The sequence below is a fragment of the Caloenas nicobarica genome, chromosome 2 (assembly GCF_036013445.1).
Source record: "Caloenas nicobarica isolate bCalNic1 chromosome 2, bCalNic1.hap1, whole genome shotgun sequence".
Lineage (NCBI taxonomy): Eukaryota > Metazoa > Chordata > Aves > Columbiformes > Columbidae > Caloenas > Caloenas nicobarica.
The window spans coordinates 144,402,718-144,429,356 of NC_088246.1; the positions used below are offsets into that span (position 1 = coordinate 144,402,718).

The following is a 26,639-nucleotide window of genomic DNA, read 5'->3' on the forward strand; positions in this document are numbered from 1 at the left end:
TGATAAAACCTGTACTAATGAGATTTATCCCATTCTTCAACACCGCAAAATAAAACAAAATCATCTTACTATTAAAAATACAAAAGTGACTTTTAATCAACCCCTCTGCTTGCAGCAGACTTCCTATCGTTGAAACAGCTTGAAGCGGCTGGGCACTCTTAGTGCTGTCTGGCTCGTAAAGTCCAGAAAGCTGCCTATATCATATGAGTCTTGATTGGGTTGGAAATTAAAATTTAACTTTATTCCAGTAAAAGAGATATATATTTCCAGCATGTGGAAAGTCAGGAGATAATTTTCCTACTGCTGCGGCTGTTACTTAATAGATAGATAGATAAATAGATAGATAGATAGACGAAACAGTATTTCATTAAGCTGCATATGGGCAGGGATGCTTCACCACAGCCTGGACCTTCTGATTGTCAAAACCAGGGGAGCTGCTAGCACACATGAAGCTTCCTTACTGTCCGTGTGCCCATGTTTTCTTCTGAGGGAAACTGGAGCACACGGGGTAGCTGCCGGATCTGATGATCCAGGCCTGTGGCCTCACTACAGCCCAGCCCCAGCCCCGGGGGCTGCAGTTACCCAACCGGGTGCATCCCGATGGTGCAAACTCCTACGGCACGGTACAGTACACAGCGACAGCATTGGAGACGGCTGGGAAATGGTAGTGGTGTTCCAGATATAATGGGGGGATGCCACTTGGTTAGTAAAGACCTTTTCAGTCTAATAGTTGATTTTATTGTACAGTTGGTGACATTTAGGAAAAAAAAGAAAGTGAATTTTGGAAGAAGAAAGCAAGGAAGTATATGAAATATGTGAAGATATAATGCCTTGGGGCAACCGTAGCAACACAAAAGCTGAAGAAAGAATAGTGCGAAATTGTGCCAAAATGTTTGAGTTTTACAGTCAGAGTATATCACATGAAAGAACTGAATACTTAAAAAAACCCAATATTCATACAATGGAATTGTGATTTTACTTTTGAGGCAGAGGACAAAGGACCACTTCAGAAACTGCCTTATGTAGAATTGCAATTTAAGAAACAAATATAAAACTGAAATGCCAGCATGGCTTCTGTCAGAGAAGCAGTATGTTTCCTTTTGTCTTCTGTACTGCAGTTACTGAAACACTAACATGCGATACACTTACTATTATAATCCATTTCCTAAACCAAATTAAGTTAGATATAAGGTCAAAAGTAAACCTTAGCAGCAGAATAAAGAGCAATTTGGAGCAGAGCTAATGAATGAATATGAGGTATCTGAGGTTTGTCCAGCAAGACAGAAAATTTAGTTTCGGATTCTAGATGTTACTTTTTTAGGCATCTAGCAGATGCTGAGACTGTAACTCAGACAATATATAAATAAACCTTTAAAAAACAAATATGGTATACTAAGACATTAAGATTCAATGAAAGGATCAATTAACCTTCCCAATTTCAAACATAAAACATCCTGAAATAGTAAGGGTCAAATAATATTTCTGTGCCATCTGACCCAACTGAAAACATTTGATGGGAAGTAACTTTGCATACAACTGAGAAAAAAGAGAGAAGGTAATGATCTGATGATCTTTTTTCACATGATATTTCCAAAATGATTTACCTTTCAGTTGCTTTTTTTACCACAGCAATTCTCAATCTTGACCATATATCACTGGATTATTACTATTGCATTAGCTTTGAAAAAAAATACAGTAAGGTTGTTTTATTTATGAAAATGTCTGATTTGTTATATATAGCATATTGCTATGAGAAATGTATTTTAAGAACTGAAGTTCTCCAGGTGTGGAAATGAAACAGACAAAATCAAAACTATAGGTTTTTAAAACTTTCGGTGTGCTGCAGAATGGCCCTTGTGCAATGCTGGCACCGTTTGCTGCTTCACATTGCTTGCATGGATTTAATTCAGAAGGGTTCATTTCTTGCTTGGCAAGCTCAGTGTGGAATCTGCAGGTCAAGGTCTGTTATCCTACGAATCACCACAAGTAATACCTGTCCCCCAAGTGGACTGTAATTAACAGTTCCATCACTGATTTACATCTGACACTATGGTCTATCTTATTTCCCCAATGGGCAGTGACATTGGGTCAGTGATGCCAGTGGTGTGTCTGCCCTCAGGTCCCAGTCTCCGCCAATAGGACAGCTGTTCATACAGGTGTACACGGCTCGGCTGTACGTTAGCTCTGCTGGAAGCCTGTAGCAGCATGGACTTTGCAGCACAGAGTTGGACACAGCAAGTGGATCTGCTCAGGAGCCTCAGCAAACGCTGAGGGTCTGAGGGCAACTCTTCTTCTGTAGTGCCGGATGGTAGCTCCATACACCAGGCTGTGCTTCCCAGTCTTGGCAATTTTAGACTAAATCAACACAAACTACAGTCATAACTTGTCTTCGATGCAGAATTATTCTGGGGAGGGTTAGGTGGGTGGAACTGAATAGATATGACTCAATACATATGCATTTCACTAGGTATAGTTCTTTTTTTCTTCTCCAAACGGCTAAGTAGTTGCTCTCTTAAAAGTCATTGCTGCAAAAGAACAATCCTTTTATTCTGGTATAATGATCCATTATTTCTGATGATCGGGACAGCTGTTTAATCATTGTTTTTATGTTCCCCAAATGAATATATCAATAACAACATGTACTGTCTTCTTTATCAAGAAAAAATATTCATGGCATCGATAAAAACAGTCATTAAATATTACAGCATTTAAACATTGTAATCACAGAGAATCTTTGCAAGTTTATGGCTGGCTAAGTTCACTCTCAGACGTATGGTCTGGGGAAGGCTTGAATGATTTGTCAATGAACAGAAATACTGTAAATTAGCACAGACCAGGGAGGCAGCTGCAGCATGTGCAGCCCTTTCACATAAGCCTGCAGTTCAGGCTGTGCCTGGTCACTGTCTGCAACAGGTGTACAGTGTAACCTGCACAAGCTTTTTTCCTTGTCTTTATTTCATTTCCCTGTTGTAAAATGGGCGAAATAACCTGCTATTTGTAAGTGTAAATAGGCACTTAAATGCTATTCTGGAACATTGTTTAGACCCTGCACAGTCTTTCAGAATATTCTCCAGTGTAACATTCCTTGCAAGAGAACAGAAGCAAATGATCTGTGTACTCCATGAAAGACAGTTATTAAAAAATTGATAGCCAAGTCTGGACGCCCTTCTTTTCTGCAGGACTACACAGGTCTGCCACTTTACATTACGAATTATTTTCTCCAGGTGGCTGAATCCAATGTTCCTACTCCCAAGAGTTCACTGACAATTTATCTTGCACTGTTTTTCTGAAAAGATTATCAGTAGTAGCCCATCAGATTTCTGTATACACTGAAATGTCTGTATATGAAGAAGACAGGGAAAAGTCTTTCTGCTGTTTATTATATCTGCACATAGTGCAATGCAGAGTGGCACAGACTTAGCATTAATTTAAAGCTAACTTTTGTAACAAGAACACATAGGCATAATATTTTGTTCAGATCTAACTCGAATACTTCTGCACAACACTGCTTTATGTTGTATGGGCTTACTGCTGACCACCAGTCACCTGCCAGTTCCATGTTTGGAATATACTGTTAAAAAGCTCAAATACTATTGTATTTTTTTAGTTTCTGAGGCATTTGTACATTGTCAGTACAAATTACCTCTAGTTGTGTCCCATCCTTGCAGACTTCCCAGCCCAGCAAGTTTGCACACATGCAACGTTGTTTTGTCTTTCAGTTTGATAATCTCATCTATCTATTTACTTTTTTTTAAAAAAAAAAAAAAGTTAACATTTGTCAACTCGAAGTTCTTGTAAACAAGTTAGGCCCCAAAAGAGACACATATTTTATAGATACCATGAAGCACATTGTATTTCCTGTTCAGTCTTTCATGAGATCAGTAACCATGCGCAAGGCACTTAGTTTCTCTGCTTTGCTTTGTGCCCTGGTGAAACAGTTGTGATAAGAATATTGTGTGATGGTTTAGATGTCTTTGCTAAGGTTTTTGAAACATTTGGAAGAGCTGGAAGTTCTGTAGAAGTCACTCTATGGATTAAGCTGGGGAGTTAATAATTCAAATGGGATAGCAAATTAGAGTAAAATTAATAGAAACCAAGACATAACTTGTATTCTGTGTCAGTTAAAAACTTCATTATAAAAATTCAGACAGTCTGGTGACAATGGCAGTTCAGATAGTATCAGGGACCAGCTCCATAGCTCATTTGTGGTAGTATGTCACTGACAGCATCTGTATCTTTGTCCCTTTCCTCTTACAGTATCGGTCAGGACGGGATCCTCAGCGAGGCTCAGACAACATTTCCAATAAGTCTTCAGACAGCGATGTCAGTGATGTCTCCGCTGTGTCACGGACGAGCAGTGCTTCACGTTTCAGCAGCACAAGCTACATGTCTGTCCAGTCAGAGCGTCCAAGAGGAAACAAGAAAATAAGGTGAGCACAAGGAGCTGTAGTGCCAGCCATAGCCATGTGACTTAAGTAACTGCATGTTTGTCGATTTTTGTATTTGAAATTAATATTTTGCCTAGGTTAAGATTTGCAGGGAATTTGCAAAATACTGGTTTAGATGTCCTCTTCATCTAATGCTTTTTGAAGTCTTCATGGTAGTTATTTTTAGCCAAGTTTTGTCATTTTGGGCTATACTACAATACACTAAAATACATACAAACATATGCTGTCAGCAAGCATTAGACACACTTAGATTTGGACTTTCTGAAAAACATTTTGTAAAATAATATGGCTGAAAAGACAATTTAACTTGAAAATTTGTGCCAGCAATATTAGAGGCATCTTCATTTCCTTTTAAAATAGATCTACTGAACTTCTATATAAGTCTTATTTCATACTTACAGAGACTAATTCAATGTATTTAATACTTACACTAGTCCAATATAACTGTAGGCGTACAGCCATTGAGCTACTCTTCAACAAAGCAGGTATAGTGTATCTGTGAGCAAAGCAGCATCTCCTTTGCCTGTGCCCTGTGCACACTCAGAGGATCTATGACTGTGACTGTAGAAGGAATGAAAGACCATTTTTCTTGGAAAGCGTAACCCACCTGCATTCTCAGCAAAATTTAATGTCAGCCTACATTAATCCTCAGAAAATTGTCCTCTTGAGAGAAATGGTGCATTTGAAAAGATTGTTTAAACATCTGCTTATATGGTTGTTGTTAGGACCACATTGTTTCTGCCTTACAGTTATGTATACATTTCCAAACGCAATGTATTGCCATGCAACTTTTATTCAAAGAGGGACTTAGAGATTGTCCTAAGAAAACATCCCAGGGTTGTCCAGTGTAGTCTGGAGCCTTAACCAGCATGGTTTAACTTATGGCTGCTTCCATCTTTTAGTTTTCATTTCATTTATTTTGCATTTCCTTTCTTGTGAGTTCATGCATGCTCTTCTCCATGACCTTAACTTTAATTTATTCTTTTCTTTCTTCTTTTTGCATGCCTATTTCAATTTTTGTTGGCTTCAGAAGGACAAGGGATATAGAGGGGAAAAAAGAGGGAGGGCTGGAAGGAGATGAACAAGATGAAATATTTCCTGAGGAGGAAGAAAAAGAGGAGGAGGAGGAAAGAGCAAAGGAGCAAGAAATTGATGAAAAAGGGGAAGGGCAAGAGGTGACAGAGAACTGTGATAAGGAGGAAGTCAAAGGTTCAGGGAATGATGAAAAAGCTCAAGAAGACCAAACTGAGGAAGGGAAAGAGGATGACAGGTAAAATATATTTCTGTTTCTGTAGACATACTCTTCTTCCTCCTGTGCCAGGACCCTACTTGTCTTCCCTTTTGTTTTTTTTTTTCCATTTCCTTAGCTTATTGTCTATGTTCTCTGCAGCTTTCTTTGCTTTCAATCATGATGCTTTCATATTTAAGCAAGTTTCACTCTTGGCTTCAGTGAACTTGTTCTGCATACCAAATGATGCAGCACACTAACTTGACTCATTATTATGCAGGCAACTACAGCATATTAATTTTAAATTGGTTTAAAGTAGAGTTTGGGTTTGACTATAATAAACAATAGAAATTGTAAGTTTCCTCTTTATATTCCCTGCTTGAATTATCATTTCAGGGAAAAATCTTTTGTTGAGTGATATCTCATCAATATCAAACCCATCTTTACTTTCATTTATGGCAGTATTAAAGAAGACAATTTGGATTTTTTTTTAATCCTCTTTGTGTAGGCTGATAAATGTGCATATTGATCGACAATCAATGTGGATAAGCAGAGTCTTACCTTTTTTTTTGTCACATGTGAATAACTGTCGTGGGTTGCTGTATTGTGGAGGGGTCATGTACCTCTGCTGCTGTATTGTGTCCAGAAACATTTCAGCACAATTGGATCTGGCTTTATCAGATAATATTTTAGGTTGATGCAGTTTACCACAAATCCTTTGAAACATGACTTTTAATATGAGTGACATTTCACATTGCAAAATCCGTGTAATTTGCATTAAGAGAAATACAATATTCCTTCTTTCTTCATTAGCAAAACATGTGTTTGAGATTTACTGAATATTCTTGAACCCCTCTCACCTATACAAAAATGGCAGAAAATCTCAGAAAAAACCCTCTCTTTTAACCTGCTAATTCTGCACTACCTATAGATAACTTGTTCCTGTAATACTGTGTTCATATATATTAGAGTAAGCACAGAGCACTCTTTGGCAATCCACTTTCTTCCTTTGCTACAAACCTACATGTGTATATGCCTGTACATACATACATGTGCGAACATGCACAAACCAAAGGTGATACAAAAAGAGAATCAAAATGAGTAGCGTTCAGTCCGGGGTGGTATGGGCCAATATAGCCGTACTACTGCTTTTACACATTAAGTACCATAATTCCTTCACTCATGAGTGCATTTCAGAATTCAGCAAAAGCAGCTGTTTAGAAACAGCTGTCTTTAAGACTGCCTTTGGATATGTTTTCCAGGGACTGAAAAAAGGTAGTGTGGGAAAGAAGGTTTTAAAGACCTTTCTCTCTCCCAGCTCGCACTAAGTTCCCAGCTCAATAGATCTGGAAGTCCTGCCTCTCAAAAAGCATAACCCTGTTTCTGATTTCCAGCTTTCACTCAAGTTAGTCTTCAGCCAAAATGCTGTCCCTCACAGAAAGTAAAGTCCTCTTTGAGAAACAACTTCTTGTTCCCTGTGCCAGCTTGTTCCTCTGCTTTTTAGCTGCTCTCTGCCCTCATGAAGAAGCAGCAGAAGTCAGGAGTCCCTACTTGATAGGGAAACAAGACACTGTTAAGTTACTGCTGTGCAGTGACTTTTGTTTGTGTTTGATTTTGGGTCCTAATAAGGAAATCAGCCTCTAGTATTATTTGTGCAGTTATTGTGACCACTCTTAATAAGTAAGTTGTGAATAAAAAGGAACGTCTCTCTATAGCCACCTTCCTTCCCCATGGTAAAATAAATGCTTATCTTTTTAGTATTGTCTGAACATTCTTCTAGGGTAAGAAGCAAACTGAAAAGCACAGATTGATTCCTACATGGCTACAAGTATAGGTATATATACACATAGTTGTGTATCATTAACATACTGAAATATTGAAATATCGTGACTTGTGTGTTCAGCGGACAAACCTGAAGGCAGAATTAATCCTAAGCATTGTTGTAAATTCAGTGTCTTCTGCTTGCTTGTTTGACAATTCACAAGATACCTTATACCTGGCAATTTATAAGATAACAACTTCAACTTTCCGAGAAATGTTTTCAGATCCACCATCAACATTAAACAATCACCCAATCATCACTTAATAATTAAACATATTGATAGGTATATGAGACACCCAACAGAACCAAAGCAGCCGGTTCATCTATTACAGAATAGTAGTAAATTATCACCTAGTTCTTGAGATCTCGGGTGTCAAGAAAAGCTATATTCCAGATGGCAATTTTCAACATACATTTTTACTTCAGAGGTGAGTCTTTAGTTGAACAGCAGTCACCTTTTCTCTGGGCAATCTGGAATGCAGGCGCTGCTCTCAGTCACTCCACCATCAAAAATCAGCTTGTTAAGGATACATCATACCTCTTGATGTCACTGTGCTTATATACTTTATGAGTAATGATAGTAGTTGCACTAAGGGCTTCAGCCTGCTGAGATCATAGGTGGGTTCAATGTAACTTAAATGACCATGAAGACAGATATCCATCATTGACTTTTCCCATGCCTACTTTAAAGAGTCCCTCAGTGCAATAAACTGCATTAGCTTTTGAAGCACTGGAGCACAACAAATCAATACATAATTTTTTTTTTTTTTTTTTTTTCTTTTTTGGCAGAAATAGCTGCAGCATCAGATTTTTGCCTTCATTAAACCTTGTAAAACTAAACTTTGGCATATGGCTGACCTATAGGGAAAACATAATTGTGTGTTTTCTTGGCATCACCTGTGAGTAAACAGAAAGCATGGAGCAAGGATTCCCTATATACAGTTCTCTGATATTATTTCTTATTCCAGCTCTGTTGATATTAGGGACAAAAAAAGCCCTCTTAGATCTAATGTGTTAACATTTTTGATTTTTATTGCAGGAAATCTCTCTAAGACTGCTCTAAATCTTAACCTTACTTAACATTGTTCTAAATATCAATCCTAAACATTAATTCTGATAGTCATGATAATTTTATCATATTAATACACAGTAACTGTAATCACAGAGCAGGATTTCACTGTGCCACATACTGTTGAAATACAGAAGAAAAAATACAACCTCTGTTCCAAGCACACAGGGTCTAAATCATGAGATGACATATGAGTCCAGAGACGGAAACACAGGAGAATTAAGAAACGTTCCACATTACAAGAGATTGTTACAATACAGGGTTGGGGACACCTTGACAACAGAGAGTACTAAGGGCAGATTTGAAGAAAGAAAATAAGATAGCTTTGTGCGTGTTTCTGGAGAGGTCTTTTGAAGCATTAGAGGCAATGAGGACTAACATTAGGTGCTTACAAAAAATATATCAAGTGGATGAAGGGGCAAGTCTAATGAGCAGCAGGAGCTGATCTGTCAGTCATGAACATGAGAAGATAAATGTGATAAGGAACAACTCCTAAAATACTAGAAAATAAAGAGGAACTATGTACAACTGGATAGAAGAGAGTATAGCTTTCTACTGATGTATGGAGAAAGATGACAGAGCCAAATTGAAAAGCTATGAAATTAATTTTTCCTACAGTATCCTGGAAGAGTTTAGGGCAGATAAATTCCCAGGGCTGGAGAAAAGCACTTCAGTAGGTGACATCTGAAATGGTGAGAGAGTGGACAAATCAATGAGGTGTGTGGGTGCACAGAGAGGTCAGAGAAGTGAAATAGAAAGCATGTACAAGTCACCAAAGAGTGGACCTAATATGAAGCCTAAATTACAAGGCCTGCCCAAACAGCAGGTCTGAGTGACACACGTGATCCACATGGCTGGGAGAAGATGCAGAAGAGAGGTTTTTGTGGGAAATACTGAGTTTAATGATACTGAGTTGAGATCAGTGATTCACAAGGAGGTGCCATAGAAAGAGGGCAGGCATGAGGAGACAAGGCAGATGAGGGGGAGTTTTTATTGCAGAGAGGATAATGCTTTGATGTACTGTTGATGAAGAGATGTTTGAGGGGTGGCAATAGAGGAGACAGTGCTTCAGCCCTGTGGGACCATCACAGTTTAACTGAATGGGCAGAAAATGTGAATCTACTTGAGCACATTTTGAGTGAAAGAGAGAGAAAAAAATTGAGAGGGGATGAACGGTGGGAACTAAGGGAAGTAATAAATTAAGGCATGGTTAATTGCAGCAAAGCAAAGAAGAAAAGAGTGTACTTTTGCAATCTTAAGAAATCGTTGAAGACTTTGGCAGGAGTAGTTTCAACCAAATGGAAAAAGGGATAGTTATTTGGAAAGGGTTTGAAATGTAATTGGAAAACAAGAACTTAAGAGGTTTACTTAAAACAATGTGGTCCATTAATTCAGGGTTGAAAAGAAGAAAGGAAATGTGACTGTGGTTGCAGAACTGATGAGAGCAAGACGTTCTGTGTCAGTTTCTAAAGGGATACACTAAAGCATGTTTCTATGATTTGGGGAAACAGCCAATGACAGAGTGACAGAATCACAGAATTGTTTTGGTTGGAAAAGACATTTAAGATCATCAAGTCCAGCTGTTAACCTAGAACTGTCATGACCAGGTGGCTAGAGGTAAGAATGAGGAAAGCGGCATGGGGATATGACCACTTAGGCAAATCAAACAGTTGAGGAAGAGATCCAGTGAGAAATTTCTGCATCCATGACAAGGGCAAGGGGAGAGAAATGTATAAAGAGGGTAATGCAGAGACAGCACAGAAGAATCAGTGTTTTGCTGTGTATCAGAAGAAATCAGTGACATCCCGTGTGCAGAAAATAAGTGAATGCTAAACAACAGTAAAAGAAATAGAGCTGATTAAGTAGGAAGATGACACAACTGAGGAAGGAGAATTTGTAGTAGAAAAAGGCAGCTGGGTTGTAATTTTGCAGAGGCACTTGAAGATACAAGAAACAGGGTGCAGGATGTAGTATTAAGTAATGGTTCCATGATTTTATGATTCTATGATTTGTTCAGATACAAAATTTTTGCTTTTCCTAGTGGTTCTTCATGCTGTCTGTGCCATTTCCCTTGTTGGATATAAATATTCATCTCAAATTCACTTTCTAGTTGTTGTCTGTATCATTCAGTCAAGAAAATCTTTAAAGAATTTAGGTTGTAAGTTTTAAAACTGATTCCTGATGGGTATTTGTTCCTTAGTTTTTCATTATATTGTGACCTTAGTATTTCAGTTTTTATGAGCCTTCCACTGTGATTGCAGCTATTATCAGTTAAATGCAGTGTTTTGCAAAGCTGGATGAATAAGCATGTCAATTCAGTCTGTGCAAGCTCCTTCACAGGCATGGAAGCCAGTAACATTTTTTGAAAAATCTATGTTCTGGTAACAATATAAAAAACTGTGCAGAAGATAACAAGCATCGATAAACCATTTTCAGTAGGCACATGCTGTTTGGTTTCTTAAAGCTATTTCAGAATGATTATTCTGATTGCTCCAACTGCAGCACAGGATGAAAGAAGTTAGTTGTGCCTAACTTTTCTAGTCAAACAGGCCATATGTTTGTAAGGAAAAGCTGTAGCCTGAGACTTTTTCCCCACTGCATGATCAGTCCTTTAGCAAAATTGCAGTACAGGCAGTCTGTGCTCTCAAGAACTCTACATATATAATGTTCACTCAGTGTAATTCCTGCCATGGGGAAAGAGAGAACTTAGGTACAGTTATGTCAATGTTCCAGGTAATTTTTCAGGGAAAACATGTCAGTGTGCTGTTTCCTGCAGCTCTCAACCCAAGATTTTGGTGTAACAAATTTGTTAATATCCCAACAATGTGACCTTGCGATTACTGGGATGAGAGAGACAGGTTGCAGTACAGTGTTCACCAGCTCTTTTCAGCTGTAAAACATTTCATTATTGAGGCAGCTGGAGCAGGTATGATGGAAAGAGTCCTTGAACAAAAAGCAGCAACTTTGTGTTCCTCTAACATAACTCTTTTGCATACTCCTGACTAGATCAGCAGAGAGCTGCTTATACTTTGCCAACCTGTGATTGAAATCACAGGACCTAAAATAAACTTTTTTCCAGTAAGATGTCATTAATATTGTTGGGCTGTGTAGAGTCTATTCATGTTCCTGGCAAATTCTTGCCCCATTTGAAGCATAGATTCAAACCCACAGATTTTGAACTTTAGTATCACATTGCGAGGCAAATCTTCAAAAGCTACAAATTCATATAGCTACTGGGTCTGTAACAAAACACAGTCAATAATTTAGCCATTTGTTTCTTTACACTTTCATAGATTACATGCAGAAGAAAATTATCTGTGACTTCTGGTAAAATATTATGGAAAGGATACAAAATATCAATGGTTCAGAAAGGAATTATATGAATTCATATATTTCTTGTGAAATCTGTACTAGGAATACAATACAATTATTTAAGAAATTTAGCAAAGTCACCTGTTTCTAAGTTATTTGTCACCATCTATCAAACCCTTAGAGATCCATATTTTTCCTGTTACTTTGGAGTAAGTACAAAAGATGTATGAACTCCTTTACAGCTAGTAAACTTATTTTGATCCACTGGGAAATAACAAGGTAATGAATTTGGAAGTACATATTATTAACAGTGAAAATACCTCATTTGAAACAGTCTGCAGCTTTGATATATGGTGCTCAGCAGGGAACTCAGACAGTTTTTCTTAGACAGCAGCACAATATCTTTGAGACCGCTTCCCTCTCCACAAAATGCAGCCTGCACTTCAACCTCTGTTGAGTCAGCTCTGACCTGTGATCCAGAAAGCATTAGTGTAGTCCTCTTCCTAAAGCTTATTTAACAGTGCATCAGTGGCTAAAACCAACCAACCAAACAAACCGTAACAAAACAAAAACAACAAAACCAAAACAAATACAAAACCAACCAAAAAAACAAAACCACCACCAACAAACAAGGTGCAGATGGAAAGCCCTGTGGACACGCAGGGAAGTAGGAATGAAGGGAAAAAATAACATCATGCTTTGAAGCAGATACAAATGTTGACATTAGTTTTTGCACTTTTAAGTGTGTTAAAAAAGACTGAAGATATTTAGAACTAGATTGAATCATAAGTTCTTCAATAGACAGACTTTTAATCTTTGTTTGTACAGTCCAGAACACAACAGGTCTGTGGACAAGAATAGCAATAGCAACAACTAAATGTGGGGTAGGAACTTATAAAAAAAAGAAATGGAATGTTGAAGCCCATTAGGCTTTTGTTTCTTTGATATTATGATTCTGTGGCTCTGTCTCAGTACTGTGTGTTTTCATTATTTTTACCTGAGTATTATATTAACAGAAAAGTGAAAAGATTCTGTAAAAATAATATGGTTCCTTTTTTGATTCCTTTAAATGTACTTCATTAAAAATAATTAATAAACTTATCATTTAGCCTTCTGAGCAACAAACATAAACTCCTTTTTGTTACTTCATAAAAGTATTTCTAAAATAGATACTGATTTTGTGCTAGTTTTACTATGGCTTACTTAATACCTATGGTAAGGTGATGCTCCAGCAGTTTGATGTTGCCCATCTATCTGATTTTACTGCTATTTGACCAAGCACCCGAACATTTTGGTTCAGTACTATCACTGTACCTGCGTGGTGTTTGTACTCTGTCTATAAAGTCCATAAGGTGCTACCTGAACAAGCTGGGAGATTTGTCATCAGGTGAGCTCTAGTAGGAAATAAGCCTACATATCTCCCTCCAAATACCACTGGGAGCCTGGCATTTTCCAAATTGTAGTGACAACATGAGTACAATTCCTATGGAGGACCAAGGTAAAGAACAGGAGCCTTTGCTCCAAACGTGCATGGTCTGCAACATGCACATCACCTCAGCAGGGACTTCTGGTCATAGACCTGTCCTTGCCAGGTCAGAAAAACAAAGTTTGCAGACTTATTTTCAGAAAGATGTAAGCCGAGTTTCCTCACAACATTTTATTTTTATGATGGTCTTAAGTTTTCTGTATGCTTTTTCTAATTTCCCCCAGAGGCTCAAAGTGACTCAAAGTCATTTTGTCAAACTGACAGAAGTCAGACAGTCAAGATCATGATGTCCCAGATAATGTCTCCTTGGTTGAGGTAATTATGGCTTCAGATCTCTTGCTTGTGTCCATTTAGCTCTCAGTCCCAGAAGATCAATTCAGGAAGATGCTGTTGGTTTGTAAGATGTTAGCAGTGTCTATTCTGACCCTGATTTTTGGAGTCCTGAAGCAACCTGAATTTATAAGAAATGAAGGAAACATCAGAGTTGCTTTATTCTTTAGATGCCCACTGTTGCACACATTCACATGGGCAGTACAAGGACAATTGAGCACAATACAGTACTAATCAAAACACTCCAGTTTTCATGAGTGTAGATGCAGCTATAGTGAAAGCCATATTGACTACTGCAACTTACTTAAATAAAGTCAATTCAGGACATCTGACTCTTCTATGTGTATTATGTGATTTTTCCCCTTAATGTAATCTCAGTAGTGCATCCTATCCAGTTCCTGCATGTCTATCTTTCAAAGTTTTCTAGGTGTCAATGTGTTTTCTAAATCAGAAAATCTTCCTTATAGCTAATTTCAACTTGGCAAGTAAAGATGATAAATCATGGTTCCTCTTACCCTAAGGCAATACATGATGTCTCTTACCTCCATATATTTTTGAGAATTTCTGCCTTCCAGTCTGAAATTTTTCTCACTTTCCAGACTTCATTTTGTATTATTTCTCTGGTGGTTTCAGGTCTGTTACACATAGTGGATTTAAAGTGTGGCTTATCAATTCAGTGCTTGCTTTTCATTTCACAGAGATCTTCTCAGCCCTTCAAGGAACAAATCTGGGCAGCACTAAGCAAGCTTTCGGTGTAGCTTGTGCCTTAGTCAGCAGTGTTAATACAGGAAACAGAATGACTCCTCTCTTCCATCTCTGTTGAATGACTGTAGTTCGACAGTATGTTTGAACAAGTACATAACATTTAACTTCTAGATTAAGTACATGCAAGGTGTATTTCTGTAAGACAGTCTCAATTAAATCAGGTTGCCTACTGTCAGTTTTAATTTGGCAAGCCACTTGTTAACCTGCTTTACAAATGCAACTTCTTCTTTGCCAGGCTGCGTTAAAGAAGATGCCTTCTAAACTCAAAGACTGGATGTTATTCTAAACTGATTCTGTCTTTGTTTGAAATGTACTTACTTTATTGCCAAGCCTTCAGAGCTCATATGGACTGCTTGTATTTACAAATAAACATCAAAGTAATATGACAGCTGGATAATGCAAAACTTTTGGACCTCAGCTAGTTTTCTTGCTAGCCTTCTTTTGAATTCACACATAGTGAATGGCTGGTTTAGTTCACTGTATCAGAAGAGGGGATTTCTGCAAAGATTTACTACTGTTAGCAGGGTAATAAAGCCTTTCTGTAACTATGTGAAAGTAAATTTGAAAATTTATCAACAGTAGATGAATATGGGTGTAATATTTTTGTTATAAATTTATTTTAAATTTAAAAGTTGTTATAAATTTAAAAATTGTTATAAATTATATTTTATATAAAAATGGCCAATTATCTCACAGAGATGGTGAGAACTTTTATCAAAAATCTCGGAAGCTCTGTGAAGAATTCAGTTGCTAGTGTTTGGAAACAGTTACAGTGTTTTTTCTACATCCCTCATTTGTTGTGTCAATGTTCGGTAAGTAACCCAATGTCTTGACTCCAAACAATTTTGAAATTTCTTTCTATTTTTAAAAAATATGCTACATGCATACCTATATTGATTTGTAATAATAAAGCAGCGCGCAGAGCTTGTTATCTAGCAGAGTGGGGAAGAGCCAGGTCAAGTTAAACTATGTACTGTGACAGGTGAGGTATTTTTGATTTGCAATGAAAGATACCTTTGAAATAGATACTTCATATAAAATTATTCTTACTTTTACTTTGAGCTGTGCAGACAAGCTTTCTTTGAATAGTAATATAAATAATAGAATACATAATAACTGCTTTATTGTGTCCCACCAACTTGTTACAATTTCAATAAAATAAACCTACTAAGTCAGTCTGGTAGCTATTAGAGATTTATATCACAAATGAGTTAATAGGATAATTTTTGACCAAGTGAATTGCAGGAGACTAAGTCATTATAATTTTGAACCTGGAGTGCCTCTCTTTGATGTGAATTGGCAGATGAGTATGTGCATTGGCCGGAAGCATTGTTCCCATGGAAATGTTATTTCCTACATCACAGCTGTCCCCATAATGCTGTTTTTGTTAAATTTCTTCTACAAATTAATGAAATGAGAGCCTCTCCAAGCAACTTAAGAGGTCTGTTAAGAATGGCATTAAAATTCCTCTCCTGCTTATAAAAAGCTGTAAACAAAATCTTTAGTGGGCCTTTCAGTCTCACAAGAGATGTGCATTAGAAAATATCTCTTACAACAATTGAAAAAATAGTTAAAATCCCTTCTGTAGGACATCACAGCACACAGCTGTACTCCACACTTGGCTGAGTGGATTTTTATTATTGCAGGTGGTTTATTTTTGTTAGGGATTATTACCAGAGAACTAAGCTAAACAACAGGGAAGTAGTAATATTGACTTTGCATTGGGAAAAAAAGAAACCTGCAAGATCTGCCAAATAACTTAAGTGTAAATCTGATTCTCCAATACATACGCTTTTGAAAGAGCAACAAGATTATATGTTTTCATTTCTAATTCTGCTGTAAAGAAGACTGCAAAAATACAAAAAAATCCTCAAAAATCCCTCTAACGATATACAGTACAACAGATAGTATTGATATCTTTCCCTTCACATTTAAAAATACTAATAATATGGTAGATCACAAAAATGCCTGTGCTTCATAATACAGGTTTTAGTAAAGTGTATTTGTTGGCAAGTGAAAAACAAACAAAATCGAGATTGTCATCATAATTTTAGTGTATCAGTCTTAGAAACAGATAGAATAGCATTTTTATTTTTTCTCTGTAGAATAAGTGATATTGTTTGTAATTTGTTGGTGATCGTGGACTCACTGGGTGCAAGGATTCTGTACTGCTCCCTGTGCTGCTTTCTGCCACAGACTGTTACAGCCCAGGGCCAGGGCTTGATTTGAAAGTCGGTTTTAAATGACATTAGCTGTACTTTACTCCTGCAGAGCTCCTGCTGATGTGTTGCCAACTTACCAGGTTAGTGAAGAGGGAAGAGGAAACTTTTCTACATCTACCAACACAAAAGATCTGTCTTGTTGTTAGTAAGGAAAATGGCAGAAGGAAGAGCAGGGAGAGGAAGAAACAGGAGAAAATGCTGGGTAACAGTTACGGGTTATGGGAAATGACCGTTCAGTTCAGTGAGTCACTAGCTGAGCTACAGAGCTGGGGTTCCTGGCACTGGGACTTATTTTGAGCTGGCAGGTGGATTATGATGTTATTTAACAAACGAGGTGCAGGGAGAGAGGTGTTCACCTTACGAGTCTGATTATTGTTTTGATAAGTCGAGGACAGAGAAATGAGATAGTGGCAGAGGATGTCTGAAAGGATATGATCTTTGCTTTTTGAATGACTGTGGTATCCTAAGGTTTGGGTTTGAGCTTGTTTGTTGTTTGTATTTCTTGTCTAGGGAGAATGACTGAGTCAGTGTATTTTTCCTAGTTTAGCCTTTCTTGTTGCTGCCTATTGGATTGTTTAGCGTACAGAAAGAACGGGCAGTACTACCCTGTGCAACAACAAAGGATGCCTTCAAAAATCCTGATCAGATTCTTTAACCCGTGGGACACCATAATTGCTTTTTATAGCAGTAACAGCTTTCAAGGGACTCATTGTCTTTAGTTCCTCCATCCCCATTCTGGTTGGTTTGCCACATATTTTACATCATGATGAAGCATAAGGATTACCAGGTGTTAGTGTGTTTTTTTGGTTTGTGATTTGGTTTTTTTAGTTTGTTTGTTTTTCTGGCCTAAACAAAAGAGTCCTGAGGAAATTTGGCACTTACAGTACTAATCAGCCAGTTTCTATAAAAAGTTTGTTTCTGTAGGCAAGAATCTGACAAACTAGTGAGATGCCATCCAACTCTAAAACTGGTACAAAAGCTGCAGCCAAAGATTGCAGGTTTTTAACTGCAGAGGCAGGATGAGACTTTCCGTTGGGTACATACGAAACAATGAGGATTCAGTGTGTCTGCAACTGCAGCCAACCATATCATTATAATCAATTAGTTCTAAAATTACTATTTTTTTGTAAGATTATTAAACACCTTTAAAGCATGAATGAGTCAGTCACAAATTGGGAGAGGCTGGATGAAGTTTCTGACTTGTTTTTTACTACTTCAAGCAAACGGTCTGTCTAAAGCAGGAGACACAAAGACTGAAGCAAAGATCTTACAAGAAGTACTTCTCTGCCTCCCTTCTGTGAGGATTTCCTTAGGCACTTTATGGTATTCCCCCCTGGCTATGCATCAACTCCAGAAGGCATTGTTTTCCAAGTACCTAGTTTTGGGCATTGTATTTTGGAAGTGTTTATCTGCCAGTGTTTTATAATATTTCTGTGATTCAACACAGATATTGATAAACTGGGGAGAAAAACAAGGTAGTTTCTGATTATCTGCTATAGTTGGAGTCTGGAAAACCTTGACAGCAAATTTGATTCCAGAGAATAATTACACTCCCTGTTTTGAAAACAACTTGAAGATTAGTGCCTTTAAGAAATCCAGAAACTCAACACTGCATTTTCCAGAAGGCTATGTATGAATACCAATTTTGTACTTCCTTATGATTTTTCTTTAAAAGCATACAGAAAAAGCTTACAGGCTAGAATTGGCCTGTAGAATATCAATTTGAGAACAATGTCAGATTTGTAGCATCATGGAATCATAGAATCATTTAGGTTGGAAAAGACCTTCAAGATCATCAACTCCAAACTTTAACTTAACACTGCCAAGTCCACCACTAAACCATTTCCCTAAGTGCCTCATCTACATGTCTTTTAAATACCTCCAGGGGTGGTGACTCAACCGTTTCCCTGGGCAGCCTCTTACAATGCTTGACAACCCTTTTGGTGAAGAAATTTTTCCTAATATCCAATCTAAACCTCCCCTGGCACAACTTGAGGCCATTTCCTCTTGTCCTATCACTTGCTACTTGGGAGAAGAGACCAACACCCTCCCTGCTACAGCCTCCTTTCAGGTAGTTGTAGACAGCGAGCAGGTCTCCCCTCAGCCTCCTTTTCTCCAGGCTAAACAGCCCCAGCTTCCTCAACTGCTCCTCATAGCACTTGTGCTCCAGGCCCCTCACCAGCTTTGTCCCCCTCCTCTGCACTCTCTCCAGCACCTCAATGTCCTTCTTATGATGAGGGGCCCAAAACTGAACACAGTATTCGAGATGAGGCCTCACCAGTGCTCAGTACAGGGAGACAATTACTTCCCTAGTCCTGCTGGCCACACTACTCCTGATACAAGCCACCTTGTTGGCCACCTGGGCACACTGCTGGCTCATATTTAGCTGGCTGTCAATCAACACCCCCAGATCCTTTTCCACCAGGCGGCTTTCCAGCCACTCTTCTCCAAGCCTGTAGCTCTGCCTGAGGTTGTGACACAAGCGCAGGACCTGGCACTTGGCCCTATTGAATCTCAAGTTCTGCTTTAGCTTTGATAAATCCCTGTTTGGGGAAGGATGTAAACTAGCTGCGTGTATGTAAGCTGTCAAGGTCAGAGAACAGGCCTGAGCCATTTTATTAACTACGATATGTGTGGCACAGGGGTCTTCAATGACAATAGGACCATATTAAATTTCCTGTCAAAGGTATCTGTTGGTCTGACTCTGCCTTAGTTGGTTAGCATGGTATATTGTTAAGAATAACACCTGGTACTTAGCATTGTTGTAGTCCACCATTGGCTTTAAATTACACATGTTTATAGACGTCTTACTCTAATTTTTTTTCTAATGTCTTATTTTTCTCTTGTTTGTTTTGAAGAACTTTCCACTTTAGCTTTGAGAATGTATTAGTCTAAAATTTGTCTGTAGTGTAGATGGTCACAAACAGTTAAGAAAATGTACTGTAAAACATGTAGAAAGCTGGCATGCCCAACTTGATCCTGATTATCTGGAATAATTATCACTTGGGAAAATATAAATATGCTTAAAACCTGTTGAGTTTGCTTTAAGTAGACTGTTTTAATTGATTATCGGATTTCAGGGTTTGTTTCACACCTAGCTGTTATTATTCATTTAACTGGAATTTGAGTATTCCCTCTGCTTGTTTGTGGAGAGATTACATAGGAATACTATATTTTAGGAAGGGCGTACAAAGTTAGTTCTCTCAATTGAGAAAAACTATAAAAGAAAGTGATTGAGGTGGAAGACTGAGTAGAGAAATCTTTCCTATTTCTCTGTTCACTGGAAAATTGAAAAATCTGACTTGAGTTTCTAGCCTACTTATGCGACAGAGACCTGTCTGTGGTTCTCAGTGTCCTGAGGCGGTTTCCTGGATTTAGCAGTAGCTCAGAAAGCAATACTCCCACCTGAACTTTGCCCATCACCCTGCTCTTGTTGACTAGTTCGTCCCCATAAGCTGTAGTCAGTGGCCTGGCTGTCACTCTCACTCTGCTGTTGGTGTTGGCTGCCACTCAGCTGGGCTTGTGTGATGATATTGTTGTTATTTTGATTCTAATAAGGGTGATTATTATGCCATTGTATACATGTGATTGGGACTAGCATAGTTAATTCTTTTATTTAATGTGTTATTTGTTTGTTTGTTTTCCCCGTCTGGATGCATATTCTCTTTGAGGGGGATATTTTTAAGATGAGTATCTGATGAGACACCTTGAAAAGCCTGGGTTTAGTGCCTTCTCTATTCCTTGACTCATCTCATAAATTACTTTTATTGAATGTCAGTTTTAAAATATTGTTGTATATATTTAACTGGATGCATATGTGGTTATGTTTGTGTATATGTATAATACACGTTAAGAAAACTTCAAGTTCTTTTTGTTTCCTGTTAAGAGAAAAGGTAGTATTATTTACTCTTTCTTACTCTGAAGTCCATCTCATATTTCTGTTACTTAAGAAAGGAACCTAACCTGACATACAACTCCCTGTTTTTCTGGGAATAATCCATTTCTGTCACTGTGAAAAAGTAGTCTGGGTAGAAGGATAGCTTTGCTGGTGAGGATACCAAGCATCTACCAAGAATAATTAGTGAGTGGGGGTTGAATGGCCAGAATGAGTTCAGCGTGCTGATGAAGAAGGTGCTCATAACCACTGCAGATTTACTATGACGCACTATAAGCCACTCAGAACTCTCCTAGTACTTATTTCTCAAAGATTTTTTGTTGAGAGAGGAGTTGAGGCTTTCTCTGGGAACTGTTTGCTAGTTGGGAGCATAACAAAAATGTCTTCTCTGCTGCTTGTAGAAGGGAGCAGGAGATGAGCAGAACCCAAAGCTTTAATTAAAGCAAATATCTTTAGAACTCTACAGGAAAAAATAGAGTTTTGTGAATGAACTTTCAATATTAGTCATTCGTACTAGTATTTGGTATATCAACACAAATCTAAATCACTTTGTTACTTGAAAACTCTTTCCTGCTTTCCTCAATTGGTCAAAAGAATGTGGCTCAATGAAGTCTACCTCATTGTTGACAGGTGTACACAGCAAAGCTTCATTTTGTGATACAAAAGCCTTTAGACAGCAGCCAAGGGGCAAGTTTTTGTAATGCATAGTACTTTCATAGTTAAATGAATAGTGAAATTATAGCAACTTTGTTTGCATGCCAACATTTTTAAGCACATCGATTTCTTTAATAAGGGTAATTCTTGTAATCCATAGCACTTAAATAGAATTATACGTCTTGGGAAATTATGCATGAAGCACCTCAAAGGCACATTAGACTCAAGAAATGGGAACTTTCTCCTCAGTGTAAGTTTTATGAGAAAACGGAATATTTCTGTTTTCACTGCTATGACAGAAGACCTTTCCTAAATGTTAATACCACTTATAAAGCACTGCCATAATTATTACTTCTTATTACTAAATATGACAGGAACCCACTGATTTTCTGGATATCATTCTTGAAAAATGGATCATTGGAATAGGTTGTACTGCAAGCAGGAAAGTTGTTAGTATACTTCCACTATCAGTTTGTGCTGTGTGAATGAGCTCCGACGTGAAATAGCAGAGATTCGGTAATGACTTACACAACACTCACAAAGGGGCATTCATAAGATCTTTCTCCAGGGATCTGTTTTCAAAACAGTTTTAGAAACTAAATAGCTCTGGGTTTTGACTCCTGTGTCAAATTTGAACTGGTTTTTTAAAATATTGAAGAGAGAGAGATCTGTCAGAAAACACAGTCACATTAGTAATATTTCCTTAGAGAACTGGGTTACAAATAGCATTACTGGATAAGGGGCTCTAATTTTCTGATTCTTAGAAGAATTTTGCATAAGATAAAGCTGAAGATACTAGCTCTTCCCAACACTGTTCTTCCTAGATGTCTCTTGCATTTCTTATGTGCAACGTAGTCATAGTGTTGAAACTGAGAGCTAGTTTCTGTGGCATCTTGTTTCTGTGAATCAGTCCCTGTAGTTGTTAGTTTGAAAGCAAATAAAGCGTGTGATGTTATAATTTTACAAGTAAGATCCTATAGTCCTAAAAAGCCCCAGAAATAGAGATCCACTTTTTTTTTTTCCTTCCTTGCCTTCCTCTTTACTCACTTCCTACCCTACTCTTTCCTTAGTGTTAAACGTACCAATGTGAGTCAGTGTGAACCAACATAGAACAACAAAGAGAGTTAGAAAAAGGTAATAAAAAAACTGTCAGGTTACCACTGTGATGCAGTCTTCTGTTATTGTCTGCCCAGGAAAGGCCACTAAATCTCTCTTTCGGCTTTGTTTTGTGCCTCTCCATTTTGTGATCCAAACTTTCATTCATATTTGCCCTTATATCTTTCTTCAGGAGCACATCCAATATTTTTTTTTACTTGATGGCAGAGGTTCATTTCTATGAACTGTTTTCCTCTGTGTTGTGGCTTAACTCCAAGCATTTTGTGCCTTCATGCACATGCAGTTGTCAACTAAAGAGCAAAGCACTTGATGGGTACCTCTCAAATATCTCAAATAGTTGCATTGTTGTTCCAAATCTGACACCTCATCCCATTTCCCCTTGAGTCAGTGGGAAGAGACCCAGTGATCTATTTGTTTTTGAGGACGCTGCATTAAATACATGGATAAGTTTTGTGTGACAATACGCGTATTATAAAAACTTCATAAAGAAGCAATAAAACCTTACCTTTTTGGCCATTATAGGAAAGTGGAAATGAGTATGGTTATACCCGCTAAAATTTACTCTAGAGCCATTTACTGAACAGTAAAGCACTAGGAATAGCCTTTGCATGTTTTCAAAAATCTGTTTAAAAAATAGAAATATTCTTTGTTAGCCTCTACATACTGGTTATTTAACACTAAAATGAATAATTTCCCCAGGTTTCCAGAAATATTCCACTGTTTTGTGGATTGTCTGAGACTGTATCTAGTGGGTACTTTCCAGTGAGAAGCACTGTACAAAACAGAATAATAAAGGTTTAAGTTCTGTGCGAGAACTTCACTGGAATAGAAACATTATGTATTCTCAGGCCCACATGAACTCCAGAGTTTCCAGGTCTGGATATTTGTCCAGACACCTACCATTTAGATGTCAGGGCAAAATTTGGGTAGGTACTGCTGCCATCACTGTATATTGTCATTTCTGTGCAAACGAAAGGTCCCTTAGCCTTCATGTTGTGAAATGCTGCCGCAGGTAGTTTAGATGCAGCCACATAAAAAATGCGGAAACAGTCTATAATGAGTGTAAAAGGTATGTTAGAATTAAATTACATTTATTGGTAATGAAGATCTATGTCACACAGCAATGAAGTGTTGTATGAAATACATATATAATACATGTAGTCATGGCTGAAGAGAGAGAACAAAAAACTACTGTTGTTCACGACTGTGTAATTTCATCAAAATCACAGGATGACTGAGCTAAAACAGATTACTGAAAACATCCTTTAAATGTCCGAGTGTTTAGAAACGAAAGCTAGACTTCAGAGTGATATCCTCGTCCACTCGCTATTGAACCAAGTGTCTGTTTCCCAAAGGAATATAGATTATGTGAGAAAAAAAGGGGCAGAGCATTGATTACAGAATTTAAATTTCCCAAGCAAAATATGTATATCTGATATACTGATGTATTAATTCTTAGATATGCTTTTGCTAGTAATGTCTTTTAAGACAATCACTAAATAAGATCTTGTTATTTAAAACAAAATATTGATGAGTCAAGTATGTTTATCGGAGACCAAATAGGAAACTAAAATTAAAGTTACTCCTTTTTACCTCTCAAGAACCGAACCCTATCTGTGTGAATTAGCTGCTTCTACCCTCCAGTCTCCCAAAACCTTCCATCTGAAACCTGTCCTTTTCTGTCTTCCCCTTTTTACTCTTCTTTGTCTGCGCTGTTTATCCATCCACTGGCTGACAGTGTCTTTACATCCAAAATGCAAAGCAGACAGATGGGCACCTCAGGAAAGAACATGACTAAGAGCACCAGCATCAGCGGGGACATGTACACACTGGAGAAGAACGATGGCAGCCAGTCGGACACTGCAGTGGGCACTGTTGGTGGTGGTGGCAAAAAGAGACGCTCCAGCATCGGTGCAAAGATGGTCGCCATCGTGGGTCTCTCACGAAAAAGCCGTAGCACGTCACAACTCAGCCAAACTGGTAGGAACTGGATTTTTTTCCCCTCACAAATTATCACTTAAATGTTTATAATGTTTATATATTATAGTTTAATCATTTGGATATCTTGTTGCCTAATCAACACTATTCTACGGAATGAAGAATATAGTCAAACATCTTTTTTCTCTGGATATTTACTGAACTATTCTTTTCCTAGCAAAGATCCTTTTCAGATTGGACTGAGGCTTTTATTTTCTACTTGCTGGAACCTGCTTAATGCACTAATTCCTTGCTTCTCAGGAGACAACATGAGCTGCTCTACTTCCATTTGGGGGGAATCCTTCCTGCGAGTTTGTGAAGGGTTGCTGAAATGTTGCAAAATTGCTTTGCTTTTGTCACAAATAGTGTTTGTGTATTTCAGTATGGTTTTTTCTTTTTATCATTTGAACATGTGACCTTATTTTGAAATGAAACAATTTTAATTAACAAAATTATATGTATTATTACTCTAGTACAACTGTTGTATTTCTTTTTAATTAATTTCTTTGCAGCCTACAAGCATATTCACCATCAGTATAAATTTTCCTCATTTCTGTTTATCTTGGTTAAAATTTGATGTTAAAATATTCTATCTAGGAAAAAAGGAGAGTTTTTCTGCTTCGATGCCTAAAGCATTTAAAAGCTTACGCATTTTTTTCTATTTCTCCTATTTCAGGGAAAATCCATATAATGCACTCTGAAAAGCTCTCATTGTCAATTAAGAAAGCTGTATTAGGATGAGTGTATTTAAACAGGAAAAGATTACTTTTATTTAAATGACGTATTCATTAAAAAGTGTTTAAGCAAATTCTATAGTTATACACATATATGTATTTATATATTTCAAAGTATATACATAAGATATATTGTATGTTCAATGTTTAAGAAAAACTGTTTGACATTGTCATATGGTTCAACACATATATATATATGGTTCAACATATACGTGTGTGTACATATATATATATGTTCAGCTATGTGTGGTCCCATCTGAAGCTCTCCATTGTGCTAACCACCATTCAAACATTAATAAGAGATTTTTCAGTTCTCTGGAAAGTTTATATCGTGAAACCCAAGTGATAAGAGTTTTAATATATGAGCAAATGGAACAGAACAATTATTTGCAATGTCAGAAATTGTAGGAAATTTTTAATGTAAACTTTTGCAGGAGGTGGATTTAAAGTACCTGGAAAGAGTGGAAGTAAAAAAGAGGGTAAAGGAAGGGTAAGGAAGAGGGGTGACAGTGCAGATGAAGGAGTACAGAAAGAGAGGAGGGAGCTTGAGTGTGCATCTTACTGAATGTGATACGAGACAGGAAGGAATGAAGAAGAAGAGGAAAAAGAGTGTATATAGTGAAAGCTCTGAATATCTTTCAGGCACTGATGACTCCATCAGTAGGCAAGTCTTTGCAGGAGTCTCATGTTTTACCAGCTCACTCGCAGGCTATGGAAACGCTAGTTTCATATGCATTTCTATTTTTACTGAGTTCAAATGTATGCAAGGCAAAAGATGAAATCATCTTTATACAGATCTGGGAAATGTCTGGTTGGGTAAGAAATAAACTTAGCCACTTGCTCACCTAGAAATCTAAATTTTACTCATGTGACAGTACATAGACAGGTAACTGTATTGATGTGTTTGAATATCAAGTCAAATACAATGCACTAGATTATTAGTTCTGATCTAATCTGGTGTCTCTTACTGTAAAAGATATCAAATGAAGAATGTCAGCTCTTTGCATGGTGTTCAAGTATGTCTCAGCACTAGAATCTGTACTGTGTGGCTCACCTAGATTTGATTGAATACCGTGCTGTCTTAGTTATTTGGGACTTTCAATCTGAAGTTTTTGTCTCTGTTATATCCAATGAGCTGCCCAACAACTCATTAAGCGCTCAAGTCAGGGACAAATGTGAAATGCAACTCTTTCAAAGGTACTCAAGTTCTCTTGACCCATTGAGTGTGAATGGGATGTTTTGAAAAACTCTTGAATAAGGAGCTGTATTTCAGTGCTGTTAGTGGAGCAGCAGGAACCAGGGGAGCTGGCTCGGCCCTGGCCAGTGGCCTTTTGCCCTCGGCTGCTCCCTGTAGAGAGGTCTGTGCTCAGGGGTGGCCTGTGCCTGGCCGGACAAGAGCAGCCATTGCACCTCCAGCTGCCGCCTTCCAAAAAGGCCTCTCTTGTATCGGTTGGATATGGGTTGTTTTGTTGAGCTGTTACCACACGCCAGCTCCTGCTGCCCACTTTGACCGTGCTTCTGAGGGGCCTTGTCTGGTGGCCACATGTGGCTGCACCTGGCAGGACAGGCACGTGCACCATT

The 26,639-nt window shown here is 37.9% G+C and overlaps 1 protein-coding gene across 40 annotated transcripts in view; it reads left to right on the top strand.

Annotated features, from left to right (window-relative positions):
* The window catches only part of RIMS2 (regulating synaptic membrane exocytosis 2), a 479,246-nt gene that overhangs the window by 401,659 nt on the left and 50,948 nt on the right, over positions 1–26,639 (top strand). For 19 of the 40 annotated variants that reach the window (XM_065627842.1, XM_065627847.1, XM_065627833.1 and 16 more), the window contains 2 exons: positions 4,258–4,430; positions 24,086–24,327. The exons of the other annotated variants lie outside the window; for them this stretch is intronic. In XM_065627842.1, coding sequence (XP_065483914.1) covers positions 4,258–4,430; positions 24,086–24,327 — 415 coding nt within the window. The remainder of the gene's footprint in view (positions 1–4,257; positions 4,431–24,085; positions 24,328–26,639) is intronic. 40 annotated transcript variants of the gene reach the window in all.